The following is a 24,569-nucleotide window of genomic DNA, read 5'->3' on the forward strand; positions in this document are numbered from 1 at the left end:
AACACAAATATGTTTCCATCCACCTGCTGTTCCCAGTGTTTTATTACTTTTGGCACAAAATTAGGATCTTTTATTTTCTTTTAATCTTTTTTTTTGCGCAGGTTCTTGCTCTATATTGGTCCATAAATTCGCTAACCTTTATTTCCTGTATAATTGTACAATTTTAGCGCGCCATTAGAATCTCAAATGCTTGCGTGTACTTAGCCGTTGCTGTACATTGAACTATACATTTGAAGAATTGAATGACCATGTATACATTGCTGCCATGAATTTTCACAGTAACCAACGCTGTTGTAACGCGCGAAATTGTGCATATATGTTTGATCTGCTGTCAAACCTGTCGTTCGTGGGTTTGAGACCTTTGTCAGGCTTTATGCCTTTAGTCTCAGTCTACCTACGTTTGAATGAACTAGAAATGAAATTCAATTCAATTCAATTGCAGAGGTGCAGTTTCTTTCCATTTCTTTTTATGGGCGGCATTCTTGATAATTTCTGTATGTGTGAATACGTGATTTCTCCGCTGTTCAATAAGGGCAGTTTTTTACCTCGAACGAAAACGAACTTGCCCAATGTTTCAGTCCTGGTAAATTATCGTAGTCAAATATTTATGGCTGATATCACATCTACGGGCCTTTGCGCACCGCTTGAGAGCAGCGGCGACGGCTTCTCGTAGGCTGCGCAGAAGTAAACCTCTAGGTCTAAACTAATGTAATTATCAAGATCTTTACTGCGTATGTTCATTCCTTCGGGACACGTACGTATTCGATATGCCTCAAGTTCTACACCATCTATTCGCCGAGACAGCAAGTGATGTAAAAGCCTCGGTCTCCTAGTAATTTTTCTCGCAATTTTACTACGTGGAGAGGCAAATATTTCAGAATATAGCGTCAATTTATCACAAGATAATGATCATGAACATAGGAGTGAATCTAGAGATAGCAGTTGACTAAACAAAAGAAAATAGTATGACTCATTTTTGCAGGAAAAGTAATGACAGACATTGTCATATAAGGGTGCATTCATACTGGTTACACACAGAGGTCGCGCGACAAGTTGGCGGCAAGGAGACGGGTTACAAATGGTCGCAAATGATCCCTTTGGTCGGAAAGCAACTGCTTGGATTGTTGGTAAACGTTTCAGTCGCGCGACCGCACTGGGAAACGTGCCGAACGAAAGAGGGGCGCTGTAAACGGACGTTTTCATACGGGGGAGCCTATATTACGGGGCGACGGGAGTGCGAGCAGACTTGAACGGCGCTAATGGCGAGAAACCTTGGTTTTTCGATGGGCATGAAGCACTTACCTGATGAAACACTGGCCGTCACGAGGCTCTCCGTAGTCGCCAGTCATCATCGGTTATGCGACCTCTTTCAAATGCCGTGTGAAAGTACCCTAAAAGACGCACAGACCTGTTCAAGGAGAAGCACAGCGATTGGGACTGCATCACTGCTCGAACTTACTATAGTTCCTTATACTATATATGACGCGATCAACCTAATAACTTGTCCATCTACATGTTACAAATATTAAAATTAGTTTCATAATTTATTGAATAACCACTAGGAGGTCAGTATCTGTCATTAAATCTTTTGCACTTAGGATGTCTGGCCTGACGTGGCATAAATATTTGTGCCACCGGTGTAAGTTATTTGCAGGAAACGACCTTCGTTTTACCATAAATACTAAATTTGGAGGCTGAAGGGCCTCTTTTAGGCTCAGTAATCATAACAAAAATATCCGGACTCCCACAGATTTCGCGAAAGCGCACCCTTTAATTTCGGACTTATGAGGAGATTAACACAGCTCCGGCTGTTTGCTCACTTTTCTATGTTGAGCTAGTTGGTCGAGCATCAGCATTGAGAGCGCTCAAGTAAAATAAATTGTAAATAATTCGAACGTCGCGAAGCTGGGATCTTACGTAAACCATGGAAAGTACCTCTGATTACATGCCTTTCTTCTCTACCGAAAACTTGCCATTCCGATAGCACTGTTTTTCTTTCAGAATATTTGCTGTCGAAACGGGCAGAAAAATAAGTTTTACCTTGATTGCTTTTGGCGAAGGTAGAAGCGAAGTTCGCCAGTACTACAACGGAGGATGAATGCGCATATATCATTATATTTACACTTGTAAACTTTGATCACCAATCGTATGGTGGTGCACGCCAGTGTAAATAAATATTTACTCTGTTCTCCTTGTAACGTCGCTGAAAGTTTTGTACGTTTAAAGCGTAGCCGGAAGAAAGTCTCTGCCTCTATATATATGCATCAATAGAGAGAGATACAGAGATAAAGAGTAGAGAGACAGAGAGAGAGAAAGTATGGGACGTGGCAGGCACAGGCATAGTTGACGGTAATTGCTCGCAATCCAATAATGCTTCCTTGTCGGTCGGCACTAGTCTGACGCATTCTACTGCCTTCTTTCCGCAGCTTGGAGCAGAGCCTGAGCAGCGTGCTGGCAAAGTTACCAGACCTCGATGGAGATGCACCCGACAAAGTAAGAGAACGGCATTACATAGTCTAAGCGTGCAGAGAAGAACATAATTCGGAATCCCTCTACAGATGTCATTTTTAAGGTTTTCACCGCCTCCCATTTTTATAGAACATCAAGCCATGAAAACTGAGTAAAAAGACACGAAGAATCCATCTAGCATTGAATGTCGACGTAAATGCGATTTACATTCAAGCAACATAGTGACATGTTCTTCCAAGATTTGAACGTGTATGCAGCTTGGCTCCTATCACCCACTTGATGATGATGAGGATGATTTAGTGGCATCCTCTTTGAAACGGGGCGGGAACAAATCGTCACCTATCCTGCTTGAGTATACTGAGGTATGCTATCAATGCTTTTCCTGGTAGCATTCTTGTATGCATCTTTTCAAACTTCTCTATCTGCCTCGTACAGCTGCCTATGGCTGAAATGGATTAGGTCGTATCAGTCTCTTTCTTCCGTGCTTTTTTCCACCAATACTGAAAACATTTCTTGCTTATATCGACTGCTGACAGGTTGGTACTTCCGTCTACATTAAATCTAAGCCCTTCTGCAAGTTGTATGCTACGTACTGGTCCAGCTGGGTGAATCCCCTGCATACCATTAGAATATGCTGAGTGGCATGAAGATTTTGGTTGCAGCAGGCACATGCGTCATCAAATTTTTAATATTTGCTGCGGTGTGTTTTTGTCCTTAGACAATCAGCGTGAGCCTCAATTAGCGAGGCAGTCTTTTTCGTTTTATCGTGCAGATTTTTCCTCCTAATTGATTTCTTTTCATTCTTGTAAATCTTCATGGCTTTTTCGTTTCCATTTTTTACATGGAATTTGCAGCCTCTGTTTCTACCACTTTCTTTTCGATAACTGCTGGTTGTATTGCGTCACTGCCAGTTACCCTGTACTTGGTCACCAACTTTCTTGCCTGCTTTATTGAAGTGTACATACACCTGCTATCTATATCATACACTTGTTCTCTATGGAGGCTTTAGACAGCTAAGTGCACGTAGTTTTAATGAAAAGACCTATGGCAAGTCTGGACAAAAGTTCTGCATGAAAAATGCACGTACTTTAATTAGGAGCCCTTCTTAGAGACAAATCATAAGAAGCCAACAAACACTGACACGAAGGACAACATAGGGGAAATTCGTGAAATCGGAAGGTTGTGGGTTCGGTTCCCACCTGCGGCAAGTTGTTTTTTCATCCACTTTACTTTCCATTAATTTAACGTTTCTTTATTTCATTCATTAAACACAAGTAATTTCCCCTCTGTTGTCCTTCGTGTCAGTGTTTGTTGGCTTCTTATGATATGACTAATAAAAATCTGGCCCCTTGGTTCACCCCCCTTTCTTCTCGCTTCATAGAGACAAGTAACATAAAAAATTATTGTCCTGTGGAGCTCATGTTGTTTAGATGTCGCTGTCTTTGCATAGCGGTGGAGAACTCTAAGTGAAGCTCTTATGTGTGCAATACTAATAGGGAAAGAAGCCTTCCCAAATATGCATTTTATTTGGCATAATTGCGTCTTCACCACTAACACATCAGATAGCATTTGTAGGTGTCAAAGCTTCTGTATCCTGATGACCCCTTGAACTCTATGCCATAGTCGTACCTGGAAGGAATAAGAAATTCCACTTGGTGTTAGAAAATGCCAGACAAGGTGGCACCTAGACCCTGTTAGGGCTATGTATTGTTCAATAGCTGTTGAAAGCCGATACAAAAATGATATTGCTGGAAATCTGTCTCAGTGTTTGCCATAAAGTTCTGAGGCAGCAAGAAGAGGATCCGAGACCTTTTAATGTGCATGCCCTCATTGCGGTTTGCCTAGCACTCCACTCTCGACGGTGCTGTATTTGCAGCATGTAGGAAAAAAGAACCATTGTCCAGACTGTGCGCAAGCTGCCTTTTATTGCTTGACATGCGCGATGTTGCTGTAAAACACTGCATCTTGTTGCTTAGTGCACCTTTCTTTCCTTTTATTATAACTCGGCTCAACTACTCAAGGACATGTGAGTGTGTCCGGCCTTTCAAGTTACAGCGTTGTATTTGAATTTGAATTGTATTTGACCTGAATGAAATGATTCCTTACCTACTGTAAACAAAGTAATAAGTGATACCAATAAGGACGGAGATACCTAGTGCTCTGAGCAAGTTACAAAAGTGAGGAAAATACGTCCAATTGTGTTTTATACAGTATGCAGAAGACGTTCCCCATAAAGCTGGTCCCTTTAAAATCTAAGCCCTGGGCATGGCCTTATGTTTTCTTTTTGTCAGGCATATTTTTCCACACATGCGGGTAATGTCTAATCGGGTCATCGTGTCAGCTGTCACTCGTTCGTACTAATTTCTTCCACTAACACGAACTGGCATTCAACTCCACATTCATACATTTACACTCACCTAAACGAACTCAATGACTGTGAACTCTTGAGAAATGAACCCAAGTCAATGACGCGGCTCTCAAAATGTTTCTGTACCTGTGGTGACGTTACAGTGCATCTACGTGCTGCCTAATTATTATTAGCATGTTATCAGTAAACAGGTTGTTTGGTCAGCCCCAGCCCACTCATGTACTTCAAGCTATTAGCTTTTTCTTCTGGTTCATCATACTCATACGATCTTTGCTCCCTGTAACGAACATGAATTCCTGGCTTGATTTTTGCTTAACAATGCTCTGGGCCACTCTGAACTTTCACTGGAGAGGCAGGTGTTCTGCTTTCCCTGGGGGAGTTCTTACAACTGTAGCACATTATTGCTGTATAGCAAAAATTATTTCGATGAGAATGTAAAAAAAGTGAAATTTGACACTTTCAGATACAGAGGCTCTCAAGTACTGTTTTTTAATGAATAGGGTGGGACTAGTTGACATCCCTTAGACAAAAATCAACACTATGTAGTTTCACAATACGCAAAATTTTCGCCTTATTGATGTTTTGATTTCGTTTAAAATAGTTTTTGACATGCAGTGCTGCTTTTCGCGAAGATGATGCGACAACACAGGTGCTGAGAAACATAACTGTTTCAGGCGGCCAGGAAACTGGAAACCGCTACACTGTACGTCAGACATTACGCTTTCGTAATTTTGCTAGTGGCATAAAACTTCGCCTCCTTTCCGAGTGACGAGAGTACAGCTCACCTAGAGGACGTTCATGGATAATTTTGATTCTAGAGCGTTTCTTGAACCAGCATTTCGGAGCTGCTACTTTGTCAGAGATGAATAAATATTTGCCCGTGATGCATGCACGAGGGAGTCAAATTACACTTTGAATTTTAGTGAACCTGATGCGTTGTACAGGACACAAAGAAATCGTCGCAAATCTACAGACTACACAACAGAAAGTACGTAACAGACCAAAAACGTTTCAAAACATTACCATCCTTCGACAACTTTCAAGTAAAAAACGCAATGAATTCCTTCTAGGTGTGCAAAGCAGTGATAAAAACGGAATAATTCATGGTTACAACGCTTCATGGGCTTATTAGCACCGCTTTAAGTGCAGGTGCAAACAAACATTCGTGCATGATATTTCGACGATTAGGTCATTAGGCTGCGCAAAGAAAAAAAAAGAAGAGCTGAAATATTGCATTTGTAGGTCAAAGAAGGGAACTGAGCATGCAGTTATAGGACGTTGATACAGCCGTGCGACGAATGAATAATGCGACGCCAGAAATGAAACATTTAGCAACCATAGAGTATCGTAAGCGATAATTAACCTACGGAATCGACGCTGCTTCACTGCTGTACTTCGCGCACACCTTCGCAACCGCCTGATCCAGTACACATGGCTGCCCGCCGCCGCTGATCGCCCCTGCTTGGTCGGAAGACTTACACAAGCTGTAGCGGTCGCACTGGCTTATTGCAATTTCCGGTAACCTCGGTGGAATTGAAGATCACAGAGATCGCTGAGGGGATTTATCGTCGCGGCCAGATGAATTCTCAACACGAACACAGTAGCCTTAGCTCGCTGGTACAAAGAAATGACAAGAATTGGCAGCGACAGCAATGGACACTTCCAGCTATCTTCCGCCATGTTTTTATTCCTTCCCAGCCGGCGCAGCCTTTTCTTCTTTCTGCCAATCGAATCCTCTAAGGAACGCACAAAGACCGCTACTTCTTTCTCAGTGCATCCGTTCCCTTGGTCCACCTCTTGCTTTTCGTGCTCTTTTGAGACCGCAGTCGTCAAAGCAGTTGTCTCGCTCTCCGCTCTTTACAGCTTTTCGTTTTTAACATTCTCTCAGCGCATCAGCGCGCGTTTTCTTGCGCCAATTTGGCAGGGCCGCTTAGAGGTTCTGCGCTCCCTAATCGACCGCATACAGCCATGACCAGAAAGTAGGTCACCCATGTTTTGTCTTGTATAGTAGGAGTTGAAAGTACAGGTATATGCGGTGTCGACAGAAATAAAAAAAATAATGCTTTTACGAAGGCTTTTACAGAGGCAAGACTTGACTAAGAGTGCAAAAGTCCTACTCCGCAATTAGTGGAGTATCTTATCTTTGTATAATCCATAAATGTTTCAAGCTTCTGACGCAATGTTACGTACACGATAGAAATTGTGACATTATTTTAGATTGTTGTGTGATTTTAAGCTTCATGCGTTCTTGAAAATTTTGCACCTTTCTAGAATTTTTCTTAAGGGATGTATATCTTAAACAATGTACTCACAGCAGCCACTAAATCTGGACGTTTGCTCTCTGAAATGGTTATCCCCCCCCCCCTCCTCCACAAAAAGAAAACAGAGATGATCCATTCTCATGTGCTTTATATCAACTTTAGAGCAAAATCTTTCTCCCATGTACAATACAGTTCACTTCCTGCTATATGGTGCGTATTTATTTTCAGTAAATTCGGCGTCATTGTTTTATTGGTAACTGATACAGTAAAATGTTTCATCAATAAGTATGAAAGAGACGGCCAATATACTCCTGATATTATAATATATATATATATTGGCGAAGTCATAGGCAGATGTTGAACGTGGAACAATAAATTCTTAAAGTCCGCCAAACTGCGCAGTGATGCATGGTGTAGCTAATACTGTGGTGTTGATTTGCTCTGTAATTTACAAAATTGAAATTACCCGCCGTGGTTGCTCAGTAGCTATGGTGTTAGGCTGCTGAGCACGAGGTCGCGGGATCAAATCCCGGCCACGGCGGCCGCATTTCGATGGAGGCGAAATGCGAAAACACCCGTGTACTTAGATTTAGGTGCACGTTAAAGAACCCCAGGTGGTCAAAATTTCCGGAGTCCCCCACTACGGCGTGCCTCATAATCAGAAAGTGGTTTTGGCACGTAAAACCCCACATATTATTAAAATTGAAGTTCTGAATGTCTACGAATGGGCGCCCTATATTGACAGTCATTTTGACCAGACTCATAAAAAAAGAACGCTGAGTGCCTTCCCACTCTGAGAAGAAGGTAGATGAGCGAAGTTGCGTATGCGGGCCCCTTAACCGCGAGCTGCTCCTCCACCGCGGGTTGGCCCGGCATTGTACTGTCTTCGGGATCGGCCCACAAATGAGGAGTTTTGTTTCTATACACGGAGACGATCCGGGGCGAAATAGCCCTTAAGAACTTGTGTGCAAAATTGATTACGTCTTCGTGTTTCTTATTTATAAATGCCCTATTGCAAAACCCAGTGCCCAGTGCCATGCCGGATTATGGGCCAGTATTGCGCTCTAGATGCTGGGGCGCTGGGTACTAGTCGCGAGACGGAGCTCCAGTGCATGAAATACGTAGTGCTTGGGCATCGCATATATTTTTTTGAATGTGGAAATGAACAGAGAGCGTTTTATAGCAATGAAGAAAAAAAGTAAAAATAAAAAGGTTGCCGCCAGGATTCGACGCTATGACTGCGGTAAGCCATAAACTTGAGAAGCAACCTATTTCCTTTAGTGCGGCACTCTTTCTATCACACCTTCCCTCCCCACTTACCTTTTCTCTATATTTCCGAGTGTGAATCAACCCGGCGTTCTTCGGCTGGTACGACTGTGTCGTTCACGACGGGAGGGGCGTTGCGTCCGCCCGTCAACCATCGTAACAGTGACCTACAGATCCCAACCCTCGGTACTTTAACGCTAAACAACGCCAGCAAACGACATGGTGTCCATAATTTTCCATATCAACACTCAGGTGCACTTTTACTTTTCGCAGACGCGCTTCGCGTAGACATTCCAGATGCGGAATCACCACGCAACTAAAGCGTACGGCTGTATATATAATGAATAACGGCTGTCTATAATGAATAGTATGCCTGGAAGTCCCACAACACTGATTTGCTTTAGCGATTGTTATTTGAACTTCGAAGAAGTCCTCAATGAACCGCCAAACTCGGACGCTGCATGGATTGTTGCTGCCGATTTTGGTAGCCATTTCTTGTTCTTCGGGCATGGGACATGCAACATCTTCTGCGTTCAACGATCTGTTTCAATGGACGCGTCTGTCTAGTCCTACATCTTCGTCAGAGAAGTGTAAGCTAGTGCTGGCCGACTTTGGTGACAGCACATGCACGTATGATTATAAAACGTTACATCGGCGCTGATCGCTGATCGCACGAAAAAAATGTTTATTTAAGAACACCGATGCCGTTGTTGGAACATAGTGATTTAACCTTGTCAGACTTGTTGAGTCCTGAGCCCAGACTGGCGGATAGCGTGTAGACGGACTGGGTGGGCATGCTAGGCCTAAGCTTCGGTGGAAGAGAATGGTCTTGGCGCGGGCACCGGGCGATTGCTGAAATGTATTTGAGCCTTAGAGCCTTTTATCTATTATCTTTCAGTATACTAGGGAAAGTGGAAGCACTCGAATTGCCTCAGCTTTGTGATCGGTGCCATAATATCAATCAGCCGCAGGCTCTCTGGGAGTCCGTTCGAGCGCGCCTGAAGGACTTTTGCGTTTCATGTCGACACCACAACATTGCTACCACAGCGACAACTCACAGTGATCGGTTGCGTACAATCTACTAACGAACGAGGCGTCATATGCGTTTGCGTGATTTTGTCAAGAATGGTGCTATCCACCCAGTCAAAAGGGAAATGCAAAAATCGAAAGTGATTTTCAATGTCAAATGAACGTATGCATGAAGAGGGCATGAGCCTGGCTGCGACACGAAATATACTTTTATGACCCGAAGATGTAGCCTTATTCAGGACAAGATATTAGTATCTAGAGTTGAATATTCGTACCTTCCATAGAAACGCAACGAACGCAGTTTCCAGTGCGAGCCAGCGAACTGCGGTGAGAACCAGTGCGTGTGCAGCACAAACCAATGCGCCCCAGCGTCATAGCACTGAAACCAGCTTCTCATCCAGTGTGACCTAGCTCTTATCCAGTGTTCTCACTGGAGCTGGTTGCACACCGGAGGGCACTTGAAAATGCTGGTTTTTGCAATAGGGACTCGCAAGCAATTATAGTTATTCCGTTTATTAATTGATAATTAATAAACGGAATAACTAATTATTGTATTGTAAAAGATTGTAGGCAGGCCGGTGGTGCGGTAACGAAAGTGCTTTATTCATGGGAGGGAGCGATATATGTACACTTGGAAACGGGGTGACGTAGACGTCACGTGTTAACAGTCTGTGCGCTATCAGAATGACAGCGTGATATGGCCACATCTCCCCTTTAATGATGAGACGGTCTACAAGTTTCATCTGGCAACGGGTATCGACAGGGTTCCCGACGCAATCTTGTGCTCCTGCGTAAGTGCTGATGTCCAGGCTGGAGCTCCTCTTCTGAAGGCCCCTGCGGGTTTGATTCTGGCTCCGGTTGAGGTGCTGCCTCCCGCAGGTGCTCTCTTGTGCGACGAATTTCACGACCGTCTTCGGTCTTCACAATCGTAGATCTTGGCGTTGCGGCTGGCCTTAGAACAATAGCTGGAGACCAGGTTTTCTGGAGAATGTCGTACGTCGTTACGCGTTGTCCCGGCGTCAGTGGGGAAAGGTTCCTGGCGCTGCGGTCGTAGTGGATCTTTTGCCTGCGCCGGATCGCCTGGAGACGGTCGTGGACATCCTTGCTGGGTATGGCGTCTGGCTCCAGGTGAGTTGTTGGTACCGGCAGGAGGGTCCGGGTCTGCCGACCCATGAGCCTCTGCACAGGAGACTTCAAAACCGGGTCCCTGGGGGTATTACGCCACTCAAGCCGAGCAATTTCAAAATCTGGTGTGCGAAAAGACCACTTTTTGAGCAGCTTCTTGGCCTCCTGAACAGCTCTTTCCGTCATGCCATTAGAACGCGGGTGATATGGACTTGACGTGACATGCACAATGTCTAGTTTTCTTAAAAAATCCTTGAAATCTGAGCTGCTGAAGGGGGGCCCATTGTCACTATACAGCTTCTGTGGCAGTCCATGCACTGAAAAAACTTGTACACACCAAGTCTTCAGCGCATTAGACGTGGTGTGGCGAAGTTCTCGGACTTCGAAGAAAAAGGAATAGAAGTCAACCATGACGGCGAACTCCCGACCACCATAGTGAAACAGATCCACGCCAACGGACTCCCATGGCAGGGTCGCAACATCATGGCTCAATAGGGGCCTTTTCTGGTTTCGTGGCTGGTGCATTTGGCATACCTTGCCCGTCTTGCAAAACTGTTTAATATCTGCGGACATATTTGGCCAAAACATTACACTGCTGGCCCTCGCTTTCATCTTATCTGCTCCAGCACGCGCTGTGTGAAGGAGCTGCATCATCTCTGCCCGTTTCGATTTCGGTATAATTACCTTGTTGCTTCGGAAGACTAGCCCATCTTGTGCGTGAACTTCTTCCTTGTAGGTCCAGTATGGCCTTCCCGGCTCTGGGACGGCATCCTTGTAGTTCGGCCACGCCGTCTCTGCGTATTCACGGATGATGATAAGTGCCAGATCCTCGTTTTTAGCATTCCGCAAGGTTTTCAAGCGGTGTTCCGACGCTGAAACATAGTCAAGCACATTCACTTGAAACTGCTCGGTTTCTTCTTGCAGTGCCATCTTATTAGGAAACCGCGATAACGCGTCCGCTGGGAATAGCTCTTTACCCGGTTTGTATTGCAAAGTTATTGGGTAGCGCTGCAAGCTGAGGCGCATTCGCTGCAAACGAAGCTGGCACTGATGCAGGGGCTTGGTGAAGATCGGTATCAAAGGCCGGTGATCCGTTTCGACGATCACATCTGCTTGGCCGAAAATATAATCATGGAATTTCGTGCACCCATGTACCATCGCAAGCGTTTCTTTTTCAATCTGCGCATAACACGGTTGTGCTTCTGTTAGAGATCTGGACGAGACGGCTACGGGATGGCCATCTTGCATAAAAACAGCCCCTAATCCCGACTGGCTAGCATCGACAGAAAGCGTGACTGCCTTCTTCGGGTCGAAGTAGGAAAGAATCGGCGCCGTTATCAGTGGCTGGCGCAGTGCTTCAAAACTGGCCTGTTGCTTTTCTGTCCAGACCCATGCGTTATCTTTTCGCAGTAGTTCTCTTAGCGGTTCCGTCAAGACAGACATGTTGGGAATGAAACGCTGTACATAGTTCATTGTGCCGAGAAAAATTTGCAGTTGCTTACTGGTCTTAGGCTCGGGTATTTCCAGAACACGCTCCGGGTCGATGCGCAGGACTTGCGTAGTGAGGATGTGTCCCAAGTAGTGAACCTCCGCCTGCAGGAAGGTGCATTTTTTGAGGTTAAGTCGCAGATTGTGCTCACGGCAGCGCGTCAGTACGCGTGTCAGGTTGCAGTCATGCTCATGTTTTGTCTTGCCCCAGACTAGTATATCATGCATTACAACTGTGACACCGGGTAAACCGTGTAGCAAACGAAGCATTGCAACTTGAAAAATTTCTGGGACTGACGATATTCCAAAGGGCATTAGGAGGAATCGATAGCGCCCGTGTGGCGTACTCATAGTGCAGATTTTTGAACTTTCTTCCGTTAGCTTAATCTGCCAAAATCCCGATGCTGCATCAAGCGTAGAAAAAAACTTGCCCGGACAGCCGCGGAACTATCTCTTCTAAAGTTGGCATGGGGTAATTTTCTCGAAGCAACTGTTTGTTCAGGGCTGTTGGATCAAGGCAAATACGCACTTTTTCTTTTTTCACTACCGTCACCATGTGGCTAGACCATTCGGTTGGTTCATTTACCTTAGTAATGACGCCCTGCTGCTCCATGCGCTGCAGTTCTGCCAGAACTTTGTCTTGCAGGGCGACGGGGACCCTCCTAGCAGGCACGACGGTTCCCGCGCTGCCGGGTTTCAGCTTCATCGAGTACTCTACGCCTTTCAGTTGTCCTAGCCCACTGAAAACATCTGCGAAAGGTTGGGCTGGGTGATATAGTTCTTCACTGGCGACTTTCTGTACGCGGTATATAAACCCCAGGCGTTCTGCGACTGCCCCGCTGAGCGTTGCACCGCTGCCACCATGTAGGCAGGCCGGCGGTCCGGTAACGAAAGTGCTTTATTCATGGGAGGGAGCGATATATGTACACTTGGAAAGGGGGTGACGTAGACGTCACGTGTTAACAGTCTGTGCGCTATCAGAATGACAGCGTGATATGGCCACAAAGATTATTACCTAATAATACGTTATTACTCAATTGAATGATTGCTCCATTAAATAATGCAGTGTTATTACCGTTACCTAGTAGTCTAAATAATTAATGGCGACGACGAACGCGGGAGCAGTGGCACGAGCGCGTTCGCGCGGTAGCGCCAGTGGGCGCCCACAGGCCAGATGTGGAAGATGACCACAATGCTGGAGCCCATCCCGAGGATCATAGCTTTGTGTGTACACATGGACAGAGTCCTGGTGAAACTAGGACTTACCAGATTCTCTGTAAAACTCGCTAGTAGCGCACTGAGTAGATTCCTCTCTTTAGGTTTATTACTTGCACTATTGCAGGACACTAGCCTTTCTTTAGGTTTACATCAAGAGGTGCAATCGCGTCACTTGACTCAATGAATTTTCGTAATATATGTAACTTCCGAAGAATATAACAACAAACGCAAATGGGCCCCTTCAGTAAATGAGAGACCCCGACAAAAACAGATCCACGTGTTCAGCCCCTATGAACACTCAATTACAGCGCGTGTTATTCTTGTCTAACAAATTTCAACAAACGCACCTTTACAGGGCTTTCCGCAACTTGTGAAAGAAATAGAGGACAGCATTGCTTATAACCAACCAGCCAGGAGCTCACAGCACAAGATCGTTCCAGACTACGGTGGTGTCCACTTATCTATAATCAAGGGTTACGAAGCCGTGACTATCATCTCCGGCATCAACGAACCGTAAGTTCGCATAAAATTACTGTACTGTCCTACACAGATAAGCTCCAGAAAACAACCTGAAGGTGTCAAATAAACATGTCTAGTCAGGAAATGGGCGCTGACTAGGCTCGAAATCTCGGTGCTTGTTTTTCTCTGCTTCATTATAACAAGAACGCTTAAAAATGCCGTTGTACCTATTACTTAAAACACATTATTTACTAGCGTAGTACCGCTGCAGTAGGTAAGAGCAGAGACAGTAACCTCGCTGACTAAGCAAGATACTAATTGTTACTAGCAGGTTCAGCTAGCAATTTGAAATGCAGTTATTGCGTGGGATAAAAAAATTTTTGCCATAACGTGTACGGATTGCTTATTTTTAACTTCTACAAAATCTAAGAAAGTTACCTGCTGCAGATAGCGAAATTCTTGACCTTGAGTTGGATTATTCGAAGAGTGGTCAATACTAGAAGGAGAAATTTAAACATATAATGAACTTAAAAAGTGACTAATAAAGCCTTTCCGTGGAATGATTTTGGAGGATAAAGTTGAGATATTTCCGAAAGTGAGGAACGAAACACAAGGGCATCCGAGATACTTTTGTACAAACGCCTTTCTTTAAAAATACGAATTGTAACAACAATGTATCTTTATAGCGAGTTTGATGGCACATAACTCCGAAGGGGTGTCGTTATGTAAATTGATTCCATGTATTTAAACCTCGCAAACTCACCGGTTACAATGAAAAAACTCCAAGATTTGCTGTAGAGTAGATATTTAGGAAGATACTTAGTGCATTCTTTTGTTAACGTTTTTAATGTGTGAGAGTTACTTGAAGGTGTATGAACTGTGAATTAGATACAAGTAGTAACTAGCGTAACAACAAAGAAGTTACGATGACGACCTTTCTTTTAAATTGAATAGCGGAAAGAATGACTGAAGGAATAACAATGTTCTTTTACATATGGAGACGTTTCCTATTTTGGACCGAAGGCTTCTCTCTCTTTCGTTTTGTTTATTTGCCTAAATAACTGCAACTTTTGAAAAAATAAAGATCTCAATATAGAAACCTGCTCTCCTTATGTTTTTACTACAAAGATGCCCTGGCCCAGCGAATACTAAGCAAAAGCACATCTCCATTTTAATGTACTTATGTATGAGTTCTGCAGGTAATCTTAATCGCATTCCACTTGGGTTTCCGGAATACGTGAAACATGGTCTGCAAATATTTTAAGCTTACTTATATGGAAAGACGTGCCATATTATATCACGAACTACAAGATGCCGAGAATAAAATGTAGTTGAAGTATTTTTAATATATTAAAACAAAAATTTGTGACCTATGTGCGAGTTCACGCAAAATAGTTGCAGCTAACGGACATCTTGTTACATAGACGTTCACCCGTGAGCAAAAGTATACGAACCGTGGATTCCATGATGAAGCCAATTTTCCCTCTGCGCATGAAAAAACTTGAATTTAAAGGCTACATTACCATTGCAAACTTCCCAGTGCAACCGCCAATTTTATTTTTTGCATGTTGATTACGAAGGAATCCAGTCTTTCTGGCGACCTTGTGGTCCGTATACTTTTGCTCAAGGGTGTACCTGTTGTGATAGAAAGCGGTATGCGCATTCTTGCGCAATGTGTAAGTGAAATCATTTACATGTGGCACATTGTCCCATATACAGGGTGTTTGAGCAAACACTTTAAAAATCTTTAAAAGTTGCCTGTGGTTGATTTCACATCTCTAGTTCATGAGCTGGTCTATTCGAAGGGGCGTACAATACTGGCACAAGAAATTGACATGTAAAATTGACTTTCTGCGAACACTTTTGTAAGCGTTCGCTGAAACACCCTGTATATCAGCAAAGTTTACATACCATCTTTAGATGTGTGTATCAGTGGCGTAGCTAGGTCGTCTGGCACCCGGGGCCCATAGGTCTTCTGTACACCCCCCGGGTGCAGCCGGCGGAAAGAGGGATGTCTTCAGACGTATATGACACCCCCCCCCCCCCTCCTGAGGCCCCTTGCACGCGGGGCCCACGGCCCCCCGGCCTCCCCTATTGCTACGCCACTGGTGTGTCTCACGTACTCGAACGTGGGCTAAGGCCCACACAATGAAACGTTCCTCTCTTTCGAGCGCCTCCTAACTTTACGCAAGGCCTCCTTAGAGCGGAGGACCGATGGAGGAAGCAAGCGTACTCTGAAAGCTCCCTTCGCCAGTCCTCCATTAAGGAGCGGTTGCCGCATGCCTGGGTTCGTGATGATTTCTTAAAAGCTTTACACGAACACCGTTATTGAATAAAGAAATGTTGTATTGTCGCCTAATGTTTAAATTGAGTAACTAATATGGACATACGTGGACGCTTTCTTGTAGTTTTGTTTACTAAACATAAAAAGTACCACATTGCAGTGCAAAACTTGATGGGCTCCAGTAACGCTGGCACGCCGGCGTCGTGCAACGGCTAGCAACACTTTTATGCCGCACGCGTGACTGAAACGAAGATACCTGGCAAGACGTACCGTGCGCGCCCTTCTCCGCAAGTGGGCGACAGCGCGCATGCGCAAGCAAACGTCACGTGGCTAAGCAATGAGGTGGGGTGCTCGTTCAGGGCCAGGAGCGGCATAAGGATGCCTGAGGCAACCTCGGAGCTACCTTACACTGAGGAAGCACCACGGAATCCTTAACCGAGGGTCCCTCAGTAAGGAAGCTTTCAGAGTGACATAAGGTGGCCTCACCGCCATGAAAGCTTCCTTACTGAGGTATGGAACATTTAATTATTTGGTCCTAAGCTACCAGTGTCTGGGAGGTAATTCTAAAGAATAGGTGCAGATTATGAAAGTTGTCTCGCACGCGTTGACCTGATGTGTCCTAACATAGGCTCGCTTTGATGTTCGAAAGTATTGACACGTGTACTTGTATATCTCTATTGGGCGACCAGGTTTCACCGCTTAAGAAATTTCATCGCACAGCGCAGGACGCTCCCGCATAATGTTTCTCGAAAGGTATCGATGGCTTTATCCGCTGTCTGTTTGTACCGAACCTTGTGTTATCTGGTTTCATCGCGTGGCGCGAAAGGTGTAGAACTTAGTGAAAAACATGCGGGTCTCAGCAATTAGTCTGGAACATTCGATGACTGATGTATAAAAGCCGACGCGCTTGACACAGTGATCAGATTTTCGATGATCGCCCAGTGTGTTCGCTGCTATCGTTGGTTTTTTTCAGTGTAGCGTGCTCTTGAGGGCACAAGTTCGCCTACTAAAGCACTAGTTTCGATAATCAAAATGTGCTGCCTTCTTCACCGTCACTACTGCGCGACGTCTGGTGGACGTGCTTTACGTTCATTTACCGGATGCCCCCGACAAGCCGTAATCCCAGCCCGGACCTGAAAGACAATATCAGGGTCGTCCCGGAACATCAAGCAAGCCACCGGCTTCATCAGCTGCCCTCGGAGCAGAGACTTATACCAGAGACAACCAAGAAGATCATGGCCTAGACAGCCACAATAACAGCCGCAGCGTCCCCAATAGTTCTGCAGCAGCCCATGAGACACCGACCTTCCGCGGTTCTACACTCGAGGACCCGGAAAGCTGGCTGGAAGCGTATGAGAGGGTCGCTACGTTTAACAGCTGGATCAGCGCCGACAAGTTGCGGCATGTCCATTTCGCATTAAAAGACGCCGCGAGGACGTGGTTCGAGAATCGAGTAGCCACCTTAACGATGTGGGACTTGTTGCGAAGCGGCTTCCTGCAAACATTCACAAGCGTCGTGCGTAAAAAGCGCGCCCAAGCACTACTAGAAGCCAGAGTACAGCTCCTCAATGAGAGCATATCGATATTCACGGAGGAGTCTTTTCGGGCACGCCTTCCTAGAAATGTCGGATGAGAAAAAAGTCCGCTTTCTCGTTAATGAAGAACTTTTCGCTGGACTGATTCGCAACCTGCCCAAGACCTTAGCTGAGTTTTGTGCAGAGGCATTGACAATCGAGAAAACTCTGGAAATGCGCACTCGGCAGTATACCTGACAAGCGCTCACGCTGAGGTGTGCCATCCAATGACTGCGTTCCGACGACTTTCAAGAGACGATCAGGGCCATTGTGCGCGAATAACTTTGCAAGGTCTTGCCTTCGTCACAACCTCAAGTGGCCTCAATCGCCGACATCATGAAAGAAGAGGGTCAGTGATCGTTTGGAGTTTCTGAGGTGCAACCACAATTACTGTAGCCTCAGCCAGCGATACCCTACGCCGCCATCGGACGCCCTCAAGGCCCCCCTCCGTGATTGCGCCAGGGCCCTTTAACGCCCTATTCCGTCGTCCACCGCCGCCGCCACCAGTACGTCCACCCGTCACCAAGCGCTGCTACCCGAGGAAGACAGACGTCTGGCGCGCTCCTGACCGCCGCCCGCTCTGCTACCACTGCGGAGAAGCGGGCCACGTCTACCGGCGATGCCAATACCGGGAGATGGGACTGCGAGGGTTCACCTTTAACGTGCCGCGACCACAGCTTGGCGAACAACTTTGCTATATCACCGACTACCTTGCCGCTACTCAGTGGAGCTCTCCACCATCGTCCCGTTCGCCATCACCAGGCCCCTACTTGTCGCCGCAGCGTCGTCCATACACTGGCCCAGCCTGAGGCCGCTCTGCGAGCCCATATCCGGAAAACCAATGGAGCAACCGATGGAGGTGCGGCTGCTGTTCGTCAAACTGACGCAGGTCCTCGGCCGCCGATGACGACGCCGAAGAGAATTTATCGGCGACATAACAATAACATAACAACGACACGCCACCGTCCCCACGAAGTCTGGAAGCAAAAATGCGCCGATGAAAGACGACCTGACGACGCCACGTATAATCCACAGCTCTACGCGACGCAGCCGGGATCCGACGCCAAGACGTAACAGTAACGCAAGACGAAGCACCACCGAGCTCGACCTGCATCTCGACGGCAACGAAGTCAAAGCCTTAGTGGACACAGGGTCCGATTACTCCGTCGTGACTGGACGCATCGAATGCACAGTTGAAGAAAGTTGAGTCTGCATTGGAATGCCCTAAAATTCGGACCGGAGGGCACCTCATTCCAGCGACTGGAATCCGCAGGGCAAGAATTACCGTTCATGACCTGACTTACCCCGCCACTTTCATTTTCCTCCAACAACGTTCACGAGACATCATTCTCGACATGGACTTCCTGAACCAATACGGCGCAATCATCGATCCTTAGTGGAAATCCACAACGCTGTCGGAAAATCAGCAATACCGCCGGAGAGCTCTCGCAGTCACCGCGCCTTAAGTGTGCTCGAAGATGATGTGGGCGTCGCGTCGCGTTCCAGCATTATTATTTCCGTCAGCACCGAAACACCCGCTGACGTAGAAGACGTCATCGAGGGTGACCAACGTCTATTACTCGACCGTGAAATTTGGGTCGCAAGAGGGATCGGTCGTCTGCATGGAGAAAAAACGAAAGTGTTGCTGTCAAACTTTAGCCTGGAGTTCAAGCAGATCAACGAGGACACGGCGATCGCATACATCGAGGAAATTCTGGAAACCAGCAATGCGTTTGACCTATCGAATTTGACCTATCGGAACCCGACGACCATAATACCCGAACCATACTTCGACACAAATCCTAGTCTCCCCATCATTAGGCAGCAACAGCTCAGAAGTCTGCTTCATGATAGAAAGACTGCTTTTCGACGTCATCGAGGATTCCACAAACATCACTCGCAAAGCATCGCATAATGACCAAAGAGTACGCTCGACCACTCCGTCAGAGCCTTTACCAGCTTAAACGCGAGAACGTGAACATATTAGGCAAAAAGCCGTCGAAATGCTGCGTGACGACATCATCCAGCCGTCGAAAATCCCGCGGGAATCTTATGTAGTCTTGGTGAAGAAAAATGATGGAACCCTATGTTTCTGTGTCGATTACCGTTGACTTAACACGATCACGAAGAAGGACGTATACCTGAAATATGCGTATACTTATATTTTCTTATATTATACGTATGAAGACGTATACCCCCTCGCACGGATAGACGATGCATTGGATCGGCTCTGCAATGCTAAATATGTCTCGTCGATGGATCTGAAGTGTGGCTACTGGCAAAAGGAAGTGGACGGGAGAGATCGCTAAAAGACAGCCTTCATCACGCCACACTGCCTCTACGAGTTCAAGGTTCAGGCGCCTAGCAGTCCATTCGGACTGCTAGGCGCCTGCAACGTAACAGCGCGTCGTGGACACGGCGTTAGCAAGATTGAAATGGCGGACCTGTCTTGTTTATTTGGATGTCCCCCTCTTCGCCGAAAATTTCGACGACCACCTCAGGCGGCTTGCGACAGTAATAAAGTCCATCAGATCATCATGGCGCACTCTGAAGCCGGAAAAGTGCCGCTTCGCCTACGGTGAGCTTCTGTTCCTGGGACACGTCATAAGCAAATTTGAGGCCCACCCCGACCAGCAGAAGACAGCTGCCATCGCAAAGTTTCTGCAGCCCATCGGCAAGAAGACAGTGGGTAGATTTCTTGGCATGTGCGCCTACTACAGGCAGTTTGTCAATGACTTTTCACGCATCTCTGAACCACTGACGCATCTGACAAAATGTGACGTCGAGTTCAAAAGGGAATTTACGCAGGCCGACGCATTTCAAGAACTGAAACAACTCAAACAACGCATGCAGTCGCTGCCAGTCCTAGCGCACTTCGACGAGGATGCCGATACCGAAAGCCACACTGACGCGAGTAGCCTAGGCCTCGGTGCCGTCCTAGTCCAGAGGAAAGGCGGACTTGAACGGCTGATAGCATACACTAGCCGGTCGCAGTCAAAAGCGGAAGGCAATTATTCTACGAACGAAAAAGAATGCCTCGCCATCGTTTGGGCTACAGCGTAATTTCGCCCTTGTCGATATGACAGGCTGTTAAAAGCCGTCAGGGAGCATTACGCGTTGTGTTGGGTAGCGAATTTACAGGATCCTTCAGGATGGCTGGCGCGGTGGAGCCTCTGACTACAACAGTACGACATCACGGTAACCTACAAGTCCGGACGAAAACAGTCTGATGCCGATTGCCGCTCACGCGCTGTCATTGATCCACCGCCGCAAGATGACGAGGATGACGACGGCTTCCTTGGAATAATATATGCAGAATACTTCGCTGAACAGCAACGAGCAGACCTGGAGCTCAAAAGCCTCGTCGAGTATTTGGAAGGGTATACCGACGTTGTCCCAAGGGCATTTGAGCAAGGATTGTCTTCAGTTTCTCTGCGTCGTCGCTAGGTGGTGTCGTGTACAACGATAAGAAAAAAGAGAAAAGAAACGACGGGAACAGTAGCGCAATTTTCAAGAGCCAGCAACAACATTCCAGTGGCTCACTGGCACTGAAGATGGGGTCCAATTTGTTGTACATACATCCAACGCACTATTTGTTTCGTGAAACGAAAGCGACACCGCAATTCGCTTTCTACCGTTTCTTCAAACGCGTTTCGCACCGCCACTCGCTCTCCTTCCTCCTCGAGCAACGCCAGCGCAACTACCGAAGTTCTCAACGCAAGCGCCATTTTTCTCGAATTAAACTATGGAATGGATCGGAGAGTGCAATTCAGCTGTCGAAGCCGCCGTTTGGATACAATTCAACCCACTAGACGTGCCATGCGAAGCCGGTCTCGTAACGAGCGATGATCCCTAAAGACTTCCCAACTGCCGTCGGGTTCGGCGCCTAGCAGACGACGTGCTCGGTGGCAATATGATTGACAGGAGCGTGTCGTCATTTTGACATCACCAAAAACGTGGCGGCGCCCCGCGGCTGGCGGCGTCGGCGCGGAGTAAGTCAATCCCGCGTGCCGGTAACCGAACGAACGGACCGAACAACGATCTCCGATCACACCCCAGCTGTATGTTTTTACGGAACCTTGTGTTATCTAATTTCATCGCGTGACGCGAATGGTGTAGAACTTTGTGGAAGACCCGCGGGTCCCTGCGATGAGTCTGGAATGTAGGACGACTGATGTATAAAAGCCGACGTGCTTGACCCGCTGATCAGATTTTCGACGATCGCCGAGTGTGTACGCCACTATCGTTGTTCTTTTGAGTGTAGCCTGCTTTTGAGGGCACAAGTTTGGCCAATAAAACGCTAGTTTTGTTAACAGTTTTGCTGCCTTCTTCACCGTCACTGCTACTTCACAATGCAGTACAAAGTTTGCGCCCATCCTGCTTGGCTTCGTCCTTGTTTCTTCGTGATGCCCTGTTATATGTTCAAATACAGGTACAGATATAAGTAAAACGGTCTTCGAAAAGAATTATGGGGACCATAATTCCACATTTGTATTGTAAGTGAGCTATAAAAGCAATTAATTCCAACACGTGGCGACCACACTGGCTTATATTATGTGATTTCAACGGAAACGCTTTTTGAGAAGTAAGCGGAAACACTTTGCTGATCTTTCCGCTTTGCGATGAAAGATAGGCTGAACGAGAGTAAGGGTGATTGGCCTTCCACTCAAAGTGCGCAGCGAAGCACGAAGTAAGGCGGTAAAACGCGCGCATTGTCCCGCGTGCAGGTTTGGAAGCAAGAAGGCTTCAGTACCAGGCCTCATCATGAACAACTACATGAGCGCGTTCGCCACGACACCCGACATGCCAAATGGTCTTAAAGGCGGCAAGCAGCCCAGGACATCTATGGTCGCCGTGTTCGCGAAAAAGAGCGGACAGCGAGTCCTCCGCTTCCAGGCGGGGGCCGGAGGAGGACTTCCTGGAATGTGGGCTTTGGTTGAGGTAACCTGCGCGCACAGTGATAAGGAAGCGCGGACGTGGCAAACGCGGCCGTGAGCAGACATTTTCATATCGTTTACTTGAGGTGAAATACGTAAGCGAAAAAAATTCTTCAGAGGTTTCCACTTAAGCCGGAACAACGTCTCATGTAAATTAATGAAATATGTGCACGACCGAACAATTTATTCCAACTGATGAGATACGAAATACGTAACGTAGGGTGCTTTTATCAATGCATTTTTGGTTTCAGATACGCCAATACATAGTTAATGAGATATGAAAGCCTTTCTCCGCAAGCTGAGATGCAGCACGTCAAAAAGATATTTGAGCTGCCAATAAGTCAGGATTTGTGTTTGGTACTTGCTTATGGAAGCTTGCAGCATACTGCTAATGATAGTAATGACTGTGATACCAATGAAAGAAACGAAAGAAAAATTTTTCCTCTTCAGACGCAGTGTAAGATCGCATTGTGAATATTTCTATCCATAAGCAACTGAGTCAGAAAAGCGAGAGTAGTCTCTCTGCAAAATGCCAGTTCCAGAGCAGCTGAGCGGTTGATTTCCTGCCGCAGCTAGGGAAATTAGTACAAACGTTTATAAGAACATACCATTTGGGCACTTTTAGGCACTTTGGTTTAGAAATTAGGTGTTATTGATGTTTTGGATTTTGTAATATAGAAAAGAAAAGATTTCTCGTTTTGTCGCACTCGCTGCGCTATCGTCAGTAACGAGAATCCGAATACGAAACTTCAGCGTTTCAGTGTGGTCAAAGAAGTGAGTGATTGCTCAGTTTATTGTAGCATATATTACGCGATGGAGTTGATCCGTGAACAAAATCAGCAAAAGAACATGTTTGCTGCCGTCTCCCGAAATGATTTGACGTTTTAGTTCATGCACTTTGATAGCTACATTATTCCCACATCAGCGAAAATTTACGTGGCATGAATTGAATGGACCTTTTGTCCTTTGCCTAGCTACCTTTTCCATTTGTCGAAGAATATAATGTTGTTCACGGCTATGTTGGGGTAATATTAATGTTAGAAGCTCACCAAGAATTAGGGCCATGAGATCCCAAACTGTTTTTCCGGTAGTGTGTGTCGGCTGCTCAATAATTTTTTTTTCGCAAGAAACGTTTTAGATTGTGCAATTGAGACTTGCTATATATATATACAATTTCCACTGAATAATTTTACCTTGAAAATCACAGAGGCCGTGAACGCAGTGCGCCTTTTGCACAGGACGGGAAGCGTGCCCTGGCATTTAACTGCCAGTTTAACAATTTTTTTAGTGTCATCGTGTCATTGCCTACAAGATATCTAGAAGTGAATTCCCTTTGATCATGTCATTGTGGGTTTTTGAGATGCATTTCTATATATATAAAAATATAGGCGCTTACCTAAACAGAGGAAATAACTTTTACAGTGGCGAGAATATGACTGCCAGTTGTGCTAAGTAGAGAACCACGAAGCCTAGAGGTATTGTAATTACATAATTTTCTCATACTGAGGGCCGGTATTTTAGCCAAAGTCAGAGTTGAGGAAGTAACTAAAAAAGGCACATTCAAAGGCACGCACTAATATTTAGATTTCTTTTTTGGACTTGGGAAAGTTTTTGTGTGATGAGCCATATAGTTGAGCTAGCAGAGACAGGGTTAAACAAAGTTACAGCTGCAGGTGTGTGGAAGGATGCTATGCATATTAGGTAAAAATATCACGAACACTGCTGCGAATAACAGTTACTATTTCACTTAAACGCAGTTTCACTTATTCGTTGTTTTGCTAAAAGAAATGTAAAATATTCTAAACCTGTGAAACACCATTTGCTCTATTTCCTTTATTATGTGAAATGTTGCTACGGATAAAAGTACTTGGGGGACTTTTTCAGGTATAACGGGAAATTTACTCAAACAAGAATAACGGTGCATGTACTGGTTAATTGATAGTTTTGATGGCACCATGGAACGCGAAACAAGATGAATTAAGAATGTGAGACAGGGAAGAGCGTCACTCGTTACAAAGTTCATTTGGAGCGACATTCACTTCTCATAAACGGAGGGTGCCATCTTGTGCAAACATATATTTTCTCGCTGAA

The 24,569-nt window shown here is 45.8% G+C and overlaps 1 protein-coding gene across 1 annotated transcript in view; it reads left to right on the forward strand.

The window, feature by feature from the left end:
• LOC135899100 (scoloptoxin SSD14-like) overlaps positions 1-24,569 on the forward strand; it is a 113,820-nt gene that overhangs the window by 76,594 nt on the left and 12,657 nt on the right. Inside the window, exons 9-11 of the mRNA XM_065428378.1 lie at positions 2,427-2,493; positions 13,580-13,737; positions 22,269-22,482. Of these exons, the coding sequence (XP_065284450.1) occupies positions 2,427-2,493; positions 13,580-13,737; positions 22,269-22,482 (439 nt within the window). The remainder of the gene's footprint in view (positions 1-2,426; positions 2,494-13,579; positions 13,738-22,268; positions 22,483-24,569) is intronic.

This window comes from Dermacentor albipictus, chromosome 7 (assembly GCF_038994185.2).
Source record: "Dermacentor albipictus isolate Rhodes 1998 colony chromosome 7, USDA_Dalb.pri_finalv2, whole genome shotgun sequence".
Classification (NCBI taxonomy): Eukaryota; Metazoa; Arthropoda; class Arachnida; order Ixodida; family Ixodidae; genus Dermacentor; species Dermacentor albipictus.